This window comes from Leptosomus discolor, chromosome 1, assembly GCF_034619465.1.
Source record: "Leptosomus discolor isolate bLepDis1 chromosome 1, bLepDis1.hap2, whole genome shotgun sequence".
Classification (NCBI taxonomy): domain Eukaryota; kingdom Metazoa; phylum Chordata; class Aves; order Leptosomiformes; family Leptosomidae; genus Leptosomus; species Leptosomus discolor.
In genome coordinates, this window is record NC_141391.1 from 92,425,364 (window position 1) to 92,447,211 (window position 21,848).

Here is a 21,848-nt window from a genome sequence, read left to right on the forward strand (position 1 = left end):
GTAACAGGATAATCTTCTGTGTTTGTGCAGCACACAGACTAAAACGTCAGTGCTGACTTAGCATTAGTTAGCTCCTGAAGCCAAACAGTATCTTGATGTCTTGGATCAGAACTGTGTATATAAGGAAGAAGCAAGTCTGAATGTTAGGCAAATATACTATATCACATCCAATATTTCAACTGTTTCCTTCTGCACCTCATCAATTAACCGATTTTTGGTTGTATTTTCCAGCTTACTTTGTTGAATCTCAGAGTCACTCTGGAAAGCATATAATTGAACAGTTCTTATCTGAATAGGTCAGAACAGCACAGCACAGATAAGAGTAATGTTTAAGCAATTAGGTATTATGGGACGTTGTATGGAGATTGTTCTATCTTGCTTTTCTAAATTGCTCTGCAGGAGAGAGATGAAGCATCGCCTACTCTGACACAGAAGTGCAGAATTAGAGAGAACACACACATTAGAGGAAAGCTTAAAAAAAAAAGGAAAGTAAGGATTATGCAAGAAAAGACTTTTTTGTATTTGCCACTGCTGCTTACAAGCAGAAAGATTAAACCAGTCCTGAGCAGATACCAGAGAATTTATAACACCTGCCTATGATGCCTCTTTTAATTCAATTTTGACATGACCATTTTGACTTTTTTGTCTGTTTTGACTCATGAACTAACCACATTGACTTCTAAACATCCACAAGAAAACACTCATTTTCTTTTTCAATCTATATTACTCCTACCTTTGCTTTTCTCAGTGATTCCTGACGATTTTGTCTTTTAATATAGAGTAAAAACTGCCTTCATTTAATTTCTAGAACATCACAATATGATGTAGTGTATGTAACTAATAAATACTTCTGTGCATGAATTACAGTGTCCTACATGCCAAGGATTCTCATTTGTCATCACTGGCATTTTTTCAGAAAGTTTATTAATTTGCAAAACTTAATTACTAGTCTTAATTTTAAAAAGATGAACAGTGAAATGCAGAAAGCCTTGCTACATATGCAAAAAGCAGAGAATTGACAGTGTAGCAGCTTCTTGGAAAAAACCTGAATCAGAGAAAGGAAAGCAAAAAGAACCAACATGACGCCTTGTTTCATCTGGAAATTGTCACAAACCTAACTGCAATCTCATGCTTCGAGAACAGCATTTAGAAAAAAGGTAACTGGGTATAAAAACAAACTCTGTAACATTATTTGCAACAGAAAACTGAACTAGAAGGCTTGATTATATGTCACTTCCCATCAATACCTGCTACCATCATTAGAAAATCAGTCATCATGTTTACAAAAAAAAAAAAAAAAAAAAAAAAGAAAAAGAAATGCCAGTCAGCAATATTCAGCAAAATGGAGAGTATTTTTGGGGAAAAAAAAAAAAAAAAAAATCAAACCAAAACCCCCATCCTTGTGTATTTAATTAAAAGGAAGTGATTTATTTATAATCAAAGGATAAAAATATAACCCCATAATATATATAGAACAAATACTGTGGAATAATGTCTGAAAAGACAAGATCAGACGGAGTGCACATCTAATATGCAAACACATATTTTAGTATGAGTAACACTGAAAGGACTAAGCTACAAAAACAGCTGGCAGTTGCAGTTGATATACTAACAGGAAGTTGAAAAAAGTCTGAAAGACATTCTGGAAAGTATACTGGTGAAACTGCTTTATCATGGCAGGTCAGTGATACCATCTTCCACCCCAGAACTGGGAGAAACTTCTTGTCTCTTTTGACTGTTCCTTAAGAAGGTAGAAGATTCTGTTGATTGAGTTATTTCATGAATGGGGCAAAGTCACAAGAGATGCATATTATAGTGCACATTATGCTCCAAGACATCTTAATTTCATGTTGCCAGACTTCATTGTAATTTTATTGTGTTAGTTGTCAGAAATTCATAACACAGAGAGGACTTACTTTGCAGTCAATATTGACTATACTACCAAGATCAACAAATAGGTAAGTTCTCAAAAGCTGGATAAATCCAGAAGAGGAGAGATACAAGTGATACTTGTATTAACACATTCCAAGATGGGACAGGGAACCCTGAGGTCACCTGAACTTTGAACGGGTGACAAATAGGTGAAAGATTTCCTGTGGGCAATGAGAGTGTCGAATTTACTTTTCTTGAGATTTCTCTTTCTCTTTAAAGACTATTGCAGAAAAATGATTCACTGAATTCCTGTTTACTAATTAAAAACCTCATTTATGAAACCTGTTCCTGTACAAAAAGGTTATTTTCATTCTGTGACAAAAAAAAAAAAAAAAAAGGCCAAATCCTTAAGGAAAACCATGTCCTATTTTCTCCATGGGAAGCTTAATGAAAGACATCCAAAGGCTTTCCATTTTAAAGCAAAGATCTATGGAACACTAGATGATACACTAGAGACAGGTAGTCTTAAAGACTTAAAGTCCTTAAAGAGAGGACACTCTTGGGTTATACATAGTAAACAGAAAGGCCTTTTTATACCTGTCCCTGACCTTGCACGGTTGGTCCTTTCCTCACAGACTTCTTTGCTGCCTAGCAACTTCCAGCAGCATGCTGAGCTACAGGCAGAATCTATGGTAGGCAGACCTCAATAAGCCCTGAGGACTGGCTGTGGCACTGTCCTCTGCTCTCACAGGTGCTCCTGCAGTGAGAGGTTGCATGCCCCAGCCCAGGTATGATGTCCTTTTCTGTCCCACTGGGCTCTCAGAAGCTGCTCCCACCTGAGCATATTTATTTGCTCTCAGATAGAAGGTTTTCCCCCTAGTTTGGAGGAGACCAGAAAATAAATACACTGCTCCCTTCCCAGAACATGCTATGCAAAACACATTATTCAAAATAAACTAAGCAGTTATACTATTCCCTACTACATTCATGTTCATTTCTCCATATTCCACATCTTCCAACAAAATACATCAGGCAATACCAGCACTGGGCAATTGAACACTGTTTAATTCTCAAGAACTGAAAATTACATAGCCAGAGTAGTAAATCTTTCAGCTGTGAGTGCTGGATCTGAAGATAAGGGCAATTACAATTCCTTAAAATTCCTCCACTGTTTGTTCTATGAAAACAAGGTCTAAATTTAGCCTAGAACATCATTTTTCTAACACGGATTTCATTAAGAACCACTCCATAAAAAGGCCATAGTGGTACAAAAAGATGATCATGAGAATATGACAGGATTCAGACAAAACAGTGAACTTCTAATTGTTCTCTACTTTTTTATAAACAGCACCCTGGCCTGTATCAGAAATAGTGTGGCCAACAGCAGTAGGGAAGTGATTGTGACCCTGAACTCAGCACTGGTGAGGCTGCACCTCGAATACTGTGTGCAGTTTTGGGCCCCTCACTGCAAGAAAGACACTGAGGTGCTGCAGCATGTCCAGAGAAGGGCAACAAAGCTGGTGAAGGGTCTGGAGAACAGGTCTTATGAGGCGCGGCTGAGGGAACTGGGGTTGTTTAGCCTGGAGAAGAGGAGGCTGAGGGGAGAACTTATCGCTCTCTAGAACTACCTGAAAGGAGGTTGTAGCGAGGTGGGGGTTGGTCTCTTCTCCCAAGTAACAAGTGACAGGATGGAAGGAAACGGCCTCAAGTTGCACCAGGGGAAGTTTACATTGGACATTAGGAAAAATTTCTTTACTGAAAGAGTGGTCAAGCATTGGAACAGGTTGCTCTGGGAAGTGGTGGAGTCACCGTACCTGGAGGTGTTCAAAAAACATGTTGATGTGGCACTTTGGGACATGGTTTAGTGGGCATAGTGGTGTTGGGATGATGGTTGGACACAACGATCTTAGAGGTCTTTTCCAACCTTAAGGATTCCATGATTCTCTGATTCTATGAATTTATTATGAACTCAAATTATACTAGATTACTTTTGTAATTAATGATTCCTTCACATAACTCTTACACCAAAATTACCTGGATGTGAATTTGCAGATTTGACTTTCTTAAACTGCACAGAAAAGCTTGACAGCTCTTCTTGGCGTATTAGGTTTTCTGATTCGTAGCTCTCTAAATACTACTTAGCTAGCCTAACAGCTCTCAAGAATGGTACTCAGATTAACCTAATTTTTTTTTTGCTTATGTTTGCGATTGTTATCAATGCTTCAGGAGTCAAATTTCAGTTTAATATATGGAGAAAATTAAACATTTTGAGCTTATGCTGGTAAGTTAATCTTTATAAATGGAAAGATCATGATTCTAGCAGACATAAAAAACATGTCTGAAAATTTCGGAACTGTTACTGGTTGCCCTTGAAAACTGTGAAAGGATAAACAAAGTACCAGAAGATCAGAAAAATAAAGTTGAAGCACCTGTACTTAAAAACAGAAAAAGACTATGTGCTGCTGATGTCACACCTTTGCAAAAAAAAAAAAAAAAAAAAAAAAAAAAAAAAAGAAGAAAAGCAAATAAGACATATAGTAGATGATGTTATAGCAGGACTGACATACAGGTAATTCTCACCAAGAACAGCATACTTAGTTTTGGACACTATTCTTCAAGAAAGATTAATTGAAGAGTCCGAATGAGAAGAGCAAAACATCAGAGAATAGAAACATGATTGGCAAGGCAAGACTGAATAAGTTGGACATGACAAATGTAGTTTGTGCAGTTAAAACACAGTTAATGCAGTGTTCAGATGCTATGGAGATGTGTGGAGTGTATGAACCTGTATAGTACAGAAATTTGCTTAAATATTCAAATTCAATACAAAACAAAATGTAAGCTAATACTCTGAATACAGCTTATCAGCTGTTCCCTCTTTGGCCACTGATCTTACACATGGTTGAACAAAATAATTCTCACAATTTCCAGCAGAAAAGTAAGTGTAAATACCTTTAACATTAGACACTTTACTAAGTGGACAACTGTGAATTCTTTCTCCCAAAATCTTAGTCTGAAGTCAATGAAGCATGGCATTATCCTTGTCAAGTAACACACTGCACAACTGAGCAACTCTGCCATTACATCATCACATTAACTTTCGTTTTGAACATAGCACAACGATATTTTGAAAACAGATTAATAACCATCTTCACTTAGAAAATTGTCAGGCATGTAGTGCTTATCACTAGAGAACTGAAATTATTCTAGGAGTTTATTGAACAGGCAAAGTATTTCTTTTGTTTTTACGTAAGTCTGCAGCGAGAACAACAGACAAGTGATTTGTCACACGCAGGTGAGGAGTGAAATAAGTTTAGTTTTTGTCTTATAATATAAAAACTCCCATGTAACCGCTCAGAATAAACAGAAGAACAAAGTGGAGACTGTCTCTCCCATCAGAAGTTATTAAATAACAAAGCTACAAATAATGATCTGAAAAATATTTTATCATATAAATGTAATGTTTTCAGTACCGATTTGCTTTCTCCCTGTCGGTTAAAGAGTACTTGAAAAAAGTAGCTGGCAAATTCTTGTGATGATGACTTCATTCCCTGTATTTTCTTGGTAAATGTAGAGAAATTAAAGAAACTTCAGTTGGGATCATGAGATCAAGCATACAAACAAACAAACTTCCCTTCTGCAATATTGTTTTAGACTTTACCAGCTTTTTTCATCATTACACCTTGAGGAATTTGAACTGATTTATCTCTGTGGTTGCTGCTAGATTGTTTTGTCTTAATACAGCATCTTTAGTTGTACTCAAAATGAGTTGGGTGGCAGTGGCTCTCTAGCATTAAATTCTCAGTGCCACATGGTGGAGTAAGAAGCACACAGAATTTACATTCAAAAAATGATCCAAAGGAGTTGAACAGCACATACTTTCTTTCTGACAGCTTTCAGAATAAACTAAACTGATCATTTCAGTTAAAAAGAGAAATGTATTTTTTTCTCAGATTCATTTCCAATCAGCTCAACCAGTTTATTCCTCCTACCAATGCTCTAAACAGATTTGAATTTTTGAAGTAAACATGCAGATCTCCTAATCCCTCAACTGCTTTCTGATTATAAATTCTCCCATATGTTCTTCTAGAAATGCAACACATATTGCTGAACAGTTTGCTAAATCCCTCAGCACAGATAAACCGACCGCTGCTCAGAAATCAACATCATTAACTGAAAGATTCCCATTCCAGCTGTGCAGACACTATTGTAGGGTATCTTATATGAATGAACTGTTTTCAGCTCGTCAAAAGAGCTGTGTCAGCACAAGCTCCGCAGAAGATGTGGCCGTTCAGTATGTGCCTATTCTGCCACCAGTTGGCATGGCCGTTCACTGAAGGAATGACTCAGTGTATTTACCTGCGTAAAATTGATGTTTATTCCCTTCCCCTCTAAGGATTTTAAAGAACTTCATGACTGAACTTCAGAGAACTTCAATATTTGCATTAAACCAGTTCAGTTGCTAATTAAGTTTTTTTCATTAGGTCCCTCTGGCATCTTAAAATAAAAACATTAAAGGGAAAGATTCAGCAGACTCTATGCTGATTTTCCCACAGTGGATATAGTATAATCGGTGAACTTAACATCAGACAATAAAATCTCAAGAACAGAAACAAGTTCCGCAAAAGCACTGAGCTGAAATTTTCTCATGAAAGTGCACTAATTAAGGTTGGTTGAGTCTTGAGCTGCTTCAGTTATCGAAGTTCTCAATTTCTTCCTGTTACACAGTCTGTAATCATCACCAATGTTTACATGAAGACGCACATAAACCAAATGCAAACATGGGATATATATGAAGCAGCACTGAAAATTACTAGAATGTAAGGGTCCAAATACACCAGAAAAAAAGTACACTTTCATATCAAATTTTTCTTATGTATTGGAGTTACATAATTATGAGATGAGAAATTAAACTGATACTTCTTTAACAAATGTTGATTTCTAACCTATTTAATAAAAAATGTTTACATTATTCATATTTCAAGGAAGAAAAAAAAAACTATTCAAGAGAGTCAACTGATATCTAACATAGCTTACGATTCAAACTAAAAACAATGAATCTGAATCTGATCCTATTTTTATACTGATGTAAGTTAGAAGCAAATAAATTAGACTCAGTTTCAAAATAAGAATGAATGCAAATATGATCCCATTTTCTAAATATAACTGGTTTAATTCATATATACACACATAAAAATATCTGCATGTACCTACAAGCACACACATACACACACGAAAAGCAACTGAAATGTACATCTATCTATGTTTTAATTCAAAAGGCATGGAAATCTTTATTTTTAAAGGAGAGAAAACATGATTTTCAGGGCTACTTACATGTAGCTTTGAATATATTTAAGAAAATCTAAGCTACTCCATACAAGACACTAATTTTTTAGAATGATTTAAACTCCACAGGCATGCCAGAAAAAACACAATTGAATGCCTCTTCTAAAACCATTATAAAGCATTTGTTTTCAATTTCTCTGGATCTATTTTTTTTTTTTTTAAATTTTGTTATCTGACTTCCTAAATCTAGGTGGAATTTACATAAAAGTTGCTGCACATAATAATGTAAAATATTAATAATTTTATACCAGACATGTTTGGTTTTATTTGATTTGTATTCTTACCATTTTAATGCAGCAGTAAAGCAGAAGTTATGAAGAAAGAATGAAAGAGTAAAAATGAGAATTAGGTGTACATTTTTATTTCAAAGGCTCCATAAACCATTTCTAAAGAATGGGAAAAACTGTTTCTGTAAAACTTACATGAGCTGTAAAAATTGAAATATAAATACATTTACGTGCACATCATGAAATAACTAACAATGTTGTCTATGTTTCAGTAGTTTAGTAACAATCCCTAGGCCACATAATCAACTTTGTAAAAGAGCCATCTAAGAGTAGTGCAGATGGTGTATTTCTTCTTTCTAGGATGGGAGTTAGAATCTAAAGAGTCACATTGTTTATCTTTGTCATTTTAAAACTACTGCAGAGTCTACCATGACATTTATAGTTCTTTACAACTTCTGGACAGGTATATAAAATAAATCAGAAGTATAATATGGCTTTACTAGAAGATTAGCTTGAACTTCTCAAAGTAATCCTGCCTAAAATTTACTTGCACTTGATCAAGTTGCAAATCCCTGTTATTAATATGAGACTGAGGGACAACCAAACACTCTTGTTGAATGAAAAAGCCAGTAAGCACATCAGGTAAACCTGTATATAACTTACCTGTGCTTCCTGAGGGACCTGTGCTGCATCAACTCTGTCTGCAATGTAGGCTGTCAGCTGTTTCTCAATAACAGCAAGAGACTCTTGGATTAAGCGGAGGGTTTTGTCAGTCTCCTGGGCAGATTGAATACTCTGTTCAAGACTCTTTTGTCTTCTCACGGCCTAAAAACAATGACAATGTTATCAATATTCACAGTAATAATGCATATAATACATTTTTTCCAACTATTTTTTTTTCCAAAAAATGCAGGTTGAGAATCAAAAATAGTACTCCTAACTTGTGCTCATCCACCTTTTTGTATGATAAGTTGCGCATCTTTCTGCCACCCATTCAGTTCTTTTTTAGTAAGAAACAAACAAACAAAACCCCAGATTGCATAGACAAGTTCTAAAACTGTGCAACCCTGAAAAACCAATGCATGCATTGAGGATTTCTATACAGAGTGAAAGTTGGCAAAGCTGCATAAGAAAACCATCCTGATCGTGCAGTCTTTCATTCTGAGGCACAGCGGTCCTCCTGATCTTATTATATAATTCAAGAGATTTTGTTTACTGAGAATAGGGTTACTGTCAACACAATCCCATCTGAGACAATCCACTTCAGTGAGAAGGATAAAGACTCTCTTGAGGAGGAGATCTCTTACATGAAGTACAAATAGCTGTCTGGAACAGAGGCAAAGTCTACTCTGGGGAAAAAAAAAAAGAGATGGATCCTTGTCTGTGGATTTGCCCAATCTATTATCACTCTAACCGTAGTCTCTTTTATAGCCTAGGAAGTTGACTCTTGCTTCTACTCCGCTACTAGTACCACAGTGGATTGCCTACTATCACCTTTTATACAATCCTTTTATTTGAGAAGGATGCTTTCTTTTCAAAAGAACTCACTTTATGGTTTACCAAATCAGAACAACAAATTCTTCTTCTAAGTTGCCTTTAAAAGACACATACATTTAAACACTTGACATAAATGGGTTAGCTTTAACTTTTATTTGTAACAGATCAGTATGTTTCTTCCATCTGTCGTGTCCACCTGCAGACTCATGTTTTACTTAGACTACAGCTTCTGCCTAACAGAGTTTCTGCTTTATACAAAGCACATAATAATTACCAACAATCTTAAATGCAATAGCTTTTCTCTGTACAAGCCCAGCCATACTTCTGACCACAGAATAAGTGACTACCTTTCTTTGACATGAATCAAAGGGGGAAGGAGAAAGCAAGCAGTCTTTAAATAACATTGCTAGGTGTCCTGCCATTTTTCAAGTCAAATCACACTTTTTCTCTTTGGTGAGCCAGCTATACTTTAACTTGATTTCAGTCCTATTACAAAATTCTCTCCTTGAACAAAAATATCTGTCAGCAATTCAGTGAGAACATTTGATATATCTTTACCTTCTTCACATAGCTTGGACTGTTATAGAGGTTCACATTTAAAAAATGAAAAAGATTATTTCTTGTGAGGATTCTTGTTAGTTGTTTGACTTAGTTAAAGTATAGGGATCCAACCAGTATTTGCTATATTTGTGTTTGTAAGCTGCTTTGTGCTATTTCAAAACAGCTGATCAGATAATCTTGTATGACTGTGAGTTCCAGAAACCTTCTGTGGAACTGAGCAGCTTTATGTATCAAGCCCACACTGTCAGTGTTAATGGAAGCTCCTGAGCCACTAAGGTATTATTACCTACCAAATGAACCATTAAAACGGTGTAACTTCACAGTACAGTACAAAGGCTTGCTACTTAAGTGACTTTTACCTTCATCTGATTTGAGATTTTACGTTACAATGCTCTCAGCCTGTTCAAAGCAACGGGGTTAAAACCCACAGCTTCCACTGACCTTGGCATTCTTACTACTAGTTTGTAAGCCTGGCTAAGATACAGTCGCTCTCTATCTTTTCATTTGAAAGACACATTAGATGAGAAACAGGATAAGTAGCTTTCTGCAGCCCACAGGGTAAGGGCATCCTCCTGAAGCATGGAAGGAAATCTCTCTGCCTTTACCAATCTCTGGTTAACTAGTAGGACTAATCTACATGCATATTCCATTCATACTGAGGGCTGCAGTGTTCTGATAATTTAAAATAAGACACTGAAAAAGTTCCATTCTTAATAGCCATTAAAATAAGTGCCTGCACTTTCTGGAGAGTTCAATATACTGGACACAAATTTGGTCCTAAGTCCTTCTGAAAAACTACTTTCATAGCAATACTTGAAGCTTTGAACCTTTGTTAAATGCTGACTCATGCTAACTACTATTTGCAGCTAGGCGCTTGCTTAAGTATAGATAAATTTGTTGTCAGCCTTAGGAGCAGCTCGAGCGCATACAATGAAGCAGTTATCACTGCATGGAAAGTCACAGAAGTCTTAAAATTGTATCACAAACATGTAGTGATTGAAAAATTGTTTTTGTGCTGATATTTGTAGAAATTATGTGTATCAAAATCCTGGTTTAGAGTATAACTGAAAAAATTAAAACATTCTCAAACTCATTGATCAAATATTAAAGCAGATAAAGTTAAGAAAGAATTATAACAAATCCTTGCCTGAGTCTGACTGAATCTTTACGCCTGGATTTCAAACAAATATGAAGTCAGATAAATATATATGCGTGCTTGTCGTATCTTTATGTGCACACAAAGTAAGTACGTACACACACATGCACAAAGACAAAACATTCCCCCTTCATTGCCCTCAGCAGGAGTTTGACTATGGTCTGAGAACCTGAGTGACATCTTGCATCTTCCAAGTGAACAAAAGCACATCTTTTCCAAAAAACGTGAACAGTTTAGATGAATGAATGGATGATATCAGACCAAGATGTGAATACATTGGTGCAAGAGAGGAATTATTTTGGCAGTGGGAGCAGAACCACAGAGCCAAATGCTGGGAAATGGCACCTTCACAGTTGTGACGATTTTCTGGGATATAAATGGGTGCTCCTTTAATTTTTTTTTGTCTGTATTGCTTACTGGAAACAGATTCCATCCTGCACACTCACCTCAAGTCAAGCCTCTACCCTGACCCTGTTCAATTCATACAACAAACCTAACGAAAATCTTCATAATAATCTTATAAAAGGTACAATACACTCATGTAATGCAAGATATTTCTCCAGCACACAACAGTTGACCCGAAAACATAATCCTGTTCACTAAGTAGGTCCCTGACACTACCACTGGCATTGCAGAATACTTATCAATTCAATCGAGGGGAATGTCAAAATATGGAGGAGGCTTCCTCCTCTCTTTCAGTAGAAAAGAGAGTTACTGATGGAGTTAAATATTAGAGGGTTTTACAAAAAGGGGCAGACATACTGCACAGTTACATCTGTGAACCTGACTTTCAAATTTGTCTTTAAAACTCATAATTTTGTGCATGTGAAAATCCATATATGCATATTTTTAAAAGACATGTGAAAGTTGAAATTTACATATCTATAATATACAAACATTTTAATGTATGATGTCCTGTTTTGGGTGGTTTTGTTTTGGATTTTGTTCCGTTTTTGTTGGTTTTGTTGGTTTTTTTTCTCTGAAAATTACAGTTTTTCTATTCCTCCGTGGAATAAATCGATTGTTTAACATCGCAGTGTATAAACGGGTCTGAAGACGTAACAGGAAGCTCTAGCTCTGCTATCAGATCATAGTCAATAAAGCTGAAGGCTTTGGTCTCTAAAGGAAAGTGTCAGACAGTTAATTGCTAAGCGGGAAATCTCAGGAAAATAACCAACTGTTTAATTAATTCTGAGCTAGGGAAACGTTGACAGCTGTCAAGGAAAATAAAAACAAACAAACAAAAATTCTGCTGTTAGGCACTATCAGAATGAAAGAGAAAAGCAAAAATATTCATGGAATGGATTTCTTATTAAAGCCTGTACAGGTTTTTATAGATTTTTAGTTACTTTTTATGATAAAGCATAACATTTCATTTTTATGAATTATAGTATTGCACAAATCTGTTTACAATTTAACAAAGATCAATGGCAAACACAGAAGATGGTGACATTGCATATTATCCACACAAAATGCCATATTAAGGGAAAGGCTGCACTGAGAGTTAGTCAAATATAAGGAAAGTTGGAGGTGCTCAAACAGTTGATTATGACTATATCTCATTCTTTGATGTTGAATGCTATAAAGCTATATTTATAGACATTGCCACTTTTTCCTTAAATACATTTCATGTATTTAATGACATTAGTCACACATGCAGTTACTAAGATGTTGGTTAGAGTTTTATGGTTAAAACCAAGTAGAGTTTTGTTGTTGAGGCAGTACTCAGTAGTTGTGCTGTGGGGAGAAAAATAGAACAAAGCCTTTCAAAAATTAAAGTATTTTTACTACACAGTGTGTTTATTTTAAATGCAGAAACAAATACATTAATTAGCTTATAAGTTACAACTCATGGAAAGGGGGTCTGTTGAAAAAATCAGAAATATGTTAGCTTTTCTTTTTTGGCTCAGTTACACTCTAATTATTGAGAAATGCTACCTCAGGGTAAAGTTTAAAAGGCAGAAAACTTTAACTTTAAAATTCCTTCTTAACTTGTTTAACTTACTTTAAAATTTAACTTCATTCTTGGTGTTATAATGTTTGTGTCTGAGATATATCACAACATCTCTGTACGTTTTGAATCAAATTGTTAACGTGTTAATCTCCGTTTTTTTGTTTGCATTCAGAGTGGATTAGTGTTTAGAGTTAAACTAGAAACTCCTTTTCTAACAATCAAAACATTCATTTTGGGCCCAAGAATGTTTAATACCCGCCAAGCTAGGGCTAATTTTTCTGCAAATTCTAGTAATATTTCACAGTGCATTTTTAAAGGAAGTGGTTACAAATATTTGACCTTTCAGCCATAAAGTGATATTCTTCTTTGATCAACTGTATTCCAAAACTGTAAACTATACCAAGGAGGACTTCTTTATCTCTTTAGGTTATCACTGCAGACAGATAGTGCCTCAGAACTTCTAAAAGCAGCCCTCTTAGCAGCCTTTAAAGCAATCACATAGAAACAGGGCATGAAGAATGCTTTCTCCTCTTGAGAGGAGAAAAAAACAGAGAAATTGTGTCAAATGATGGATGTGTGCTCTTTGAAAGAAACAAAGGGTAATCATGAGGGGAGTCCTAAAAGAAATTAAGAGACAGTCCCCAAGAACAAAAATTGAATCTAGTGTAAAGCCCATCTGAACAATAGCGCTTTGTACAATTTTTTGCAAACACAGGCTCAAGAATATCTAGCTGACATTTCTGAAGCTAGCTCGACAGGATGTAAATAACTTTCAGCATTACAGGCGATGATAGCCACTTGCATTAGCTCGAAGTTCTTCAGACAACAGTGTTTTTTAGATCCACTATATAGAGTTGTAAGTGAATCAGTCCTTGAAAAGTAAAGATAGGGTATATGTTGCTTATCGATCAGCCCCAGACATTCAAAAGCAAACTAGACACACTCAGTCTTTGTTAACTAAAGATGATAAGGCATACAAACATAAAGCCATTATCTGCTTCTAAAAATGAATCTCTATCTCAGTAGCAAGGCTGTATTGTCTCGCAGCATCATTCATATGGCAATGGTTTGGTTAGGTTGCCCTGTTAGTAGTGAATAAATATTTCACATATCAGTTTCTGCCCACATGAGCTTATTGTCTTGGTAATTACCTGCACAATTATTCAAATAAAAATAAATAACTTAACCACATTAGGACAGCCTATTAGTCTGTCTGAAATAAACTGACCTTGAACACAAGCTGAATATGTTATGTGCCTGCAATGTACTTTTATGCAAGGAGAGTGCATGCTGTTTGGATTTCAACAGGGCTACACAAACAGCATGGAAAATTCAGTGGCAGGAACCTATGAAAAAAAGTGTGTGAGACTTCAGTGGAAAAATTAATACAATATTTTATTGTAGAAAACACATACAGTAAAGAAGAGGCGTGGCTGAATCACTTGTGATTGCAACAGTTTCTTTACAGCACTTATATTCATATACAGACCTTACCATTAGTATTCAACTACTAAATATCAGATCAAGCTTTCAAGGAAGAGGGGCGGGGGGCTTCTCCCCTCCCCCCCGTTGCCTTTATTTAAATTAAATTGGAAAGCAGTAAATACATTTCTAATAAATTTTGCTTGTATACTCATTCAAATTGTCTGCAGAATTTCACACATCTTTACGTTTTCCACATCTAACCCCTGTGGCTGACATGAATTTTGATTTAATGTCTATTATTATGAAGACTGAATAGTATTCACCCACCACTCAGTGAGACTATTTGAAAGTCCTGTTTTCACACACTGGAATTCCTCTGTATATTCCTGGTTTTCTCCTCCAAGTCAGGAAAAAAACAACTGATACCATGAAGCAAAATTCCAGGGAATGTATCTGATTTCAAACAGAACTCAGATGCAAAAGAAAAAAAAAAAAAAGAGCAGGTATACAGAAAGTTATGTTTACTTTTCTGTTATGACACTGTTCAGCAATAATGGGACTACGTGAATGCCTGGACTGCACCAGGACTACTACCAGGTAGTTAGTAGAGAGAACCAGGTTCTTTCTCCCCCCATCCTTCAAGTCTAAGCTCAGAAAAGCTGAGGACCTTTCCTTAGTTTTTACTGTAGTGTTTTTATTTCCACTTTTTTCGAGATTAAGTAGTTTTCAAGCACCATGAAAGAAACAAAAATGTAACTGTCATGGTAGATTGTTTTCATTCTAACACAGCTTCTTTCAAAAAAATCTTTACTTGTCCATCGTTGAATGATATCATTGAAATTGAGTGACTTTCGATCATCTTTGTAGTTCATCTTTGAACATGTTCTGGTTAATCATAAAGAGGGCCTCTGTGTCCATTGCTAGGTCTTTCCCTAATAATTCCCTTCTGATCTTTACCAAGTACTGAGCTAACATCTACCTGCTATTTCTCTTCATAACTCCAAGATTTTCCTTCTGAACAGTATGTCAGCTCAAAAGTTACAGTTTTGTGTATGAAGTCAGAACTCCTCCATGAGTATCACTTTCATGTATTTGCACTGAATACTTCTGTAATTTTACTGCCTTGTTACTTTGTCCTGTAAGGTTGTTCTGTGTTTATTTAGAGTTTGTCCCCGTCGTTCTTACTAGTAAACTACTAGTAGCTGAGCTATTTCCTTATGTATCCTTTGGTTGCCTTAAAGTCCTTTGGCGAATCCCATTTGGTCCTGTCATTATACACATACACACATATTTGTATTAGTATGCACACAAACATATGCTAAATAAGCTCCTAGTATTAAAAGTAAATATTCATGCACAAGTTTTGCACTGACTCACCAGCAAAAAAGTATACTGTCCCACTAGCGGTATCAAAGAATTAGTAAAATTTTCTCCTTGGAGTCTGTGGCAAAGATTGCTTATCTAGCATACTGCAAGATTTGACCCCTCTTGTGCTAAACATGTTTCTATATTGAAGTGTCTTTATAAAATCTTTCACTGATTCCAAGACTCCTATTTATTATTTAGTAAAGAATATATCTGTAAGATAATGTTCCTTTTATATTTAATTTTGAAAATAGTTTCCTTCTCAATAAGAGTTTTGTCAGAGAAAGCATCTCTAAATATGCTAGGACAAAGGATGGACTTGATGATCTTGAAGGTCTCTTCCAACCAAAACTGTTCCATGATTTTATGATTCTATGAATTGAAGATTAAATCCACTAGATGGTCACTTCAGTTTTGGAATTTTAGGGTTACCTATTTTACTGGTTTCGTCTGGGATGGAGTTCATTTTCTTCACAGCAGCCCATATGGTGCTACGTTTTAGACTGATGGCCAAAACAGTGTAGATAACTATTATGTTTTAGCTATTGCTGAGCAGTGTTTGCACAGTGCCAAAGCCTTCACTTTCTCACTCTGCCCCTCCCAGCAAGTAGGCTGGGAGTGGGCAAGGGGCTGGGAAGGGACACAGTCTGGACAGCTGACCTGAACTGACCAAAGAGATATTCTGTACCATGCAGAGTCATGCTCAGCCATAAAATGGGGCTGGGGGGGGAGTTTTTACAAAATTGCCACTGCTTGGGGACTGCCTGGGCATTAGTCTCCTGGTGGCAAGTGATTCATCTTGTACCACTTGCTTTTTCCCTTTTTTTCTTTCACTCATTAAATTGTGTTTATCTCAATCTGTGAGTTTTCTTGCTTCTGCCTTTCCAGTTCTCTCCCCCATTGCACCAGGAGACATGGGGACTGAGCGAGCAGCTATGTGGTGCTTTGCTACATACCAGAGTTAGCCCACTACACCTACACACACCATCCACTTCTAACATGTCTTTGTTTGTGTACCGTTTAGGAACTACATCAACAAAGTAACTTCTTTTTTCCTTTTTTTTAAATGGTGCTAGACTGTCAGCTCTTTAATGGGAGGATAGCCAATTATTAAATATACCTCCTGCTGAAGTTCTTCCCATCGAGTATTGAACTTCTCAAGTTTCTCATTGATCAATTCATCCAAGATTCCACCATCAGTTAAAGTCTGAGCCAATTCCCGAATCTGATTGCGATTGTCTTCCGGATGTCTCATTAAACGTTCCAAAGACTGAAACAAGGTCAAAAAAGTAGTTTGTTCTCCTTTCTGCAAGTAAGATTCTACAGATCAATCCCAATTTGCCTCAAAAATGTAAGAAACTTCTCATTTCATATACAATCAAAGTCGAGAGAAAAGAAAAATATCTATGCCTCATGTCTTGACTACTTATTACCAAAAACAACTAAAGATTTTTTGCAAAGCAATAAATTGGGTACTCAATTTTAAACATATGGACTATGCCAAATGAGTTCACTGGGAGTATTGGTGTAATTAAAAATAAAAAATTTGGATGAATTTCAACAGCAAAAATGCATTAACAACATAGTGTTTTGTATTTTGATCTATTAATACTCTTAACTTAAATTTCTGCAAATCTGAAAGGTTCCATGAATAAAAATTAAGTAATAATAAACAGAGTTGCAGTAATAGGAAGAATTTGCTCTCTCTGAAGTCCTCAACATTTTTTGACTGGCTTCAGTGAGGCCACATTTTTTAAGAACGTGTATTTTATTGTCACTAAAAATTGTATATGATATCAGGGATAACACATTTCATTACTCTATTTCACTTAGGTGGATTCAAATTAAGAACCTCATTTGTTGAATCAAGGGAGAACATAGGACTTTCTAAATACTCTGCATCTTGCTCGTGTGTAACGTTGTTTCATAATTTGTTTGCAATGCAATGTGGTTTACAATTCATCAATACATGTAATTTGGTATTATTTAAGTCAGCACTTACATCTAGAGACTCAGAAATCTCTTCTGCACCTCCCTGGATATTTTCAGTTGCCTTGAGTTTCCGTTCAACCTCATTCAGCCATTTGTTTTCTGCATCCAAATAGGACAATAATTCACGCCAACATGCCCAAACCTCCTGATGGAGAGAAGAAAAAAAAAGTTATTGAGACTGAAAATCTCACAGCCAACTTTCACTTATTAGAACATTCAAAACATTGCATGCTACATTCTCCAAACAACATGGTTGATATCTGATGGTTACAGTGCCATAGAGTTGATTTTTTCCCCCAGTATTTATATGTTCTGAATAAATATAATACACAAACAAACCATTTTGATTAAACAAAGTAAAACCAGAGAAGATGACACGAAAAAGTGAACATTTCTGCGAAACACAACTTGAATCTTCTGTCTCATGAATTATCCACATTATAGGCCTTTCTGCAAAATTTTCTTGTAATACATAAATATACAAATTATCAGAATTCTTAAAGACACATGTTAGAAGTTTATGTCTTTATTGCAACATGTAGTTCTGTATATTAATTACTTAAAGCACAAGTTCATAAAATGTCTAAAAACACAGCTTTCAAGAATTCTGACTGAAATCTCTACGGAAATTAATTCTAAACCACATTTAGTGCAATTTATAGACCACTTAAGTGCTAGAGCACTAAACATAATGTTATAAAATGAAATTATGTGCTTATTCTCCTGGAATTAAATTAATGTCTAATATTTTATTTTTACAATGCCTGAAGATACTTAAATAAGCAGATAAAAATGACACTTTATCCACAAGCACAACATTTAAACTCTCCATAAATCATCTTTTCATTGTTCCTTTTTTGTTAGTAGAAGTTAAAACAATTTTATTGAGATGCATTAGGCTGTTTGTAGATCAAGCTTCCCACAGTATAATTCATCTCACCTAACTTTGGTCATATAAAATGTAAGTGTCTGGTCTGGGAAGAGGTTATAGAGGGATATTACCACACAACAGCAACATCAGTGATCAGGGGAAAAACAGATTACCATCTCAAGACTACACACCTAATTTTCCACAGTGAAATTTGGAGGAGATAAACTTTACTCAGGTATATAATAGTTCTGTATGCAGTTGGCTATTGTAATTTAGTTCACAGCAGAAAATCATACCTAATTCATTGTGACCACATATAATATGGCAAGAATTTTAATGGAGTTGGCCAAAATGACAGGGTCAACTCAAAATGCATGAGACACACTCAGCTTGCCAGCAGATCAAATGCTGTTCCCATGCTGAGATAACAACACCTGTCCAGCTTCAGGGCCATTTAATCAAAATCCTTAGCCAAGGAAGAAAGAAGCCTAGAGGAGACGGTGAAAACAACATCACAGGGTTGTTACAGAAGCCAGATGCTTTGTTTATTCTCATGAGGGATAAGAACCCTGAGCAGCCATTGCTGTCTCCCATTTAAGAGCCATGTCTGAGGCTTTTCTTTTAATATGACTCTCCAGCATATATGATTCTCAAAAATATTTATTTATATATCTCATACCATGTGGTGTTTGGTATATGGCTCATAAAGCGAGGACAGCCTTGGGCTACTCATGATCCCGTATGACAATACATCTTTGCCTTCTACCTTACTTTTGGAGTTAGAAGGGCTATAAACACAATGACTGACAAGATATCCAACCTCCAAAGTTTTGCACTTTCCATTCAGTCTGCTGCAGAGTCGCTGGTAGCTGGTAATTAGAACATCAAGCTCCTTTTTCAAAGCCTCATGAGCTGCAGGTGGAGCCTTTGCTATAAAATTATTCACAGAATCAGTAATAAGCTTCACTTTCACTTCTTTCTGCATGGCTTCCTCCTTCGCTCTCTGAAAACAAACAAACAAAAAGTTGTAGTACTGGTTTGAGAAGGAAACTTATTTTTAATAACTGTTAGAATTCTCCCTGACAGAATTTTGTCAGAGAGGAAAAAAACCCCAAACAACTCCACAACAACAAAAAAACAACCCAAGTGCCATTTAATTATCAGACTTTCTGATATAAACTTGAATGCATACAAAAAACTTTTTCTCATTTTGTTGCCAATACACGATATTTAACACAATTTAACATCTCACGACTATTTAGTTTTCTGTAGCTCTCAGAATAGTAAAACATTTCAGTATTTTATTTTTTTCTTCTCCAAGAAATGCTCCATACACCTTTGCCATAATACCTCATGAACCACAATGACAAAAAAAAAATCTGTTGTGTTACAAATGTGCACAGGTTTAAAGGTACAATAACAAGGAGCAAGAGAGAAAAAAGAATACTTCTGATACTTCTGACTGATTTTCCTCTCCTTGCCATTGTCATTAACCTGCATTTAAAGAGAAATTCAGAAAATAATTTTTCCAGTGTATATTTCACACCTCTATCAGAGCATTAATGTTGATTTCATTCTCTCAATTTACAGAGACAGAAAAATCAGTGTCATTATTCACCACTGCTGAACATTGACCTAACATGAAGAGAGGAAAGAACGAAAAGGGAGCATTCTCCTAAACAGCTCTTCTGTGTTAGACCCTAGGCAGACAAGTTTAACAAAGGAGAGACATAAGAAATATAAAGATCCAAGGGACACAGAGAACCGCTAATGGATGGTGAATTAAAACCAATAAAGTAACAAATCCTATGTAAGTGATCTGGAACCACCAACCTGCCACCTTTTCTCTGTTTTAGCCTATGTAACCACAACAACCGATCAATTCGATTCCCAGCTTTCTTCCTTCACCTCTTGCTACTCTCCCCCTTTTTATGCTGCCTCATTAAGATACAAGATTGTCATACCTAGCATTGTTTACTCTGAGTGCTCCCAATAGGATGATGTCACTCAGTATTGGAAACACAGTGATTGTATACATAGTGTCATCGGTGTGTACTGGTCTTCACAGGAATTTAAGATAACTCCCTGGGCCAAAAACGTTAAACCAAAATCTTGTTCCTGACAACCTTCTTTCCCTCTGGGTCTGAGGAAGTCATTGAAGCAGAATAACTTGGATCAGGCTACCATTGCCAGAGAAAGTTTACTAGGTTGCTTGGCTTTCCTCTTCCCTATCTGTGGGAAGAAATGGACTGCAGGATGAACAAAGAATTCTGGCCTAGATTTTGCCTGTGTGACAGGAGAGGTGGCTGCAAGCCTTCAGGGAAATGACCACCAGGAGCTGGTGAAGTGATACATGACAAATGATCTGGTAATCTGCATAGCTCGAGGTGTCACAGTTTGAATGTACCTGTACTTCAGCTGGAAGTACAGAATATTCATTAGAAAATCCATAACGGGAGTTGTGTCTAAAACTATATGTTTTACCTGTTTTATTATGCAGTGCAATGTATAAATTTCAGTTTTGTTATTTAATTACTAAAAAATAACTGTATCTCTAGAGCAGATTAATATTTTTAATGTATTTGTCTCATTTACAACGCATCAAACTTGTTCCATATATTCTGTATATTCTGACTGGCATCAAGTCATTTCTGTCAGTAAATGAAAAGATCATCAGCTGCATGGTCAGATACTCTCAAACCAGCAAAACCCTATGGGCAATGAAAAGTTTGTGAACAAAGTTTTGGATAGATTGTTCAGGCCATATAATCTGCCTTCCTGAATAGCACAAGCCAAATAATTCCTCTATGAAACAAAAATCAAGCCTACATCCGGTGGCTAAGCAAGGGTATATTTAAACATGTATCACAAATTAATCTTTTTATCCAAAGGACATATTCATTCTACATGAAAGAAACAGCATTAATTGAGACTGAAATATGCTGTTCCTACATTACTATAGTAAAGAAACATGCATCCTGAAGTCCTAAATCTCCTCCCTCCCCATGCATAATATAAAGAGAAGAGATAAAACTGATTTCACTGTGTAAGTTAACTGCTGTTAACAACCGATTCTTGAGAACTATTCCTTAAGTTAAAGAATGTTGAAGCTGCATCAAAATCAAGTATCCAATAAAGCAAAGAGAAAAAAAAACAGCTACGCAGTATTGTGAAAGAGTATCTTCCAACATATTCTGAATAGAAATCAATTCAAGCCAGCTACTACTTTACATTTTAGACTAACAAGTAGATCTCAAAAGGCACCTTCCTAAATAAAGGGTAGACTTTTTTTTACAATGAAAGCTTCAAAAAGAACTTTGAACACAGCTCAAGGAATTAGTTAATCTTTTACCTTCAGTTCCTCAACAGCTTTCTGTAATTCATCAGGTGTTTTATACTCAAAATCTCTTTCCAGATATTCTTCTTCAGCTTGTGTTATCCATTCATGCATCTCTGACAAATCCTTTCTGAGACTCACAGTCTTATCCAAACCACCTTTTAAAGCTGCCTTCTTAGCATAGGCCTTTAAGAAAGAAAAGATTACATGGTACCTGAAGTAAGGCTACTGTACAAACTTGACAA

At 35.9% G+C, this 21,848-nt stretch overlaps 1 protein-coding gene across 2 annotated transcripts in view; it reads right to left on the reverse strand.

Annotated features, from left to right (window-relative positions):
• The window catches only part of DMD (dystrophin), a 1,194,940-nt gene that overhangs the window by 701,231 nt on the left and 471,861 nt on the right, over nucleotides 1-21,848 (reverse strand). For both annotated transcript variants that reach the window (XM_086469458.1, XM_086469399.1), the window contains 5 exons: nucleotides 21,619-21,789; nucleotides 19,087-19,269; nucleotides 17,406-17,540; nucleotides 16,524-16,673; nucleotides 8,109-8,270 (listed from right to left, as the gene is read on the reverse strand). In XM_086469458.1, the coding sequence (XP_086325584.1) occupies nucleotides 8,109-8,270; nucleotides 16,524-16,673; nucleotides 17,406-17,540; nucleotides 19,087-19,269; nucleotides 21,619-21,789 (801 nt within the window). The remainder of the gene's footprint in view (nucleotides 1-8,108; nucleotides 8,271-16,523; nucleotides 16,674-17,405; nucleotides 17,541-19,086; nucleotides 19,270-21,618; nucleotides 21,790-21,848) is intronic.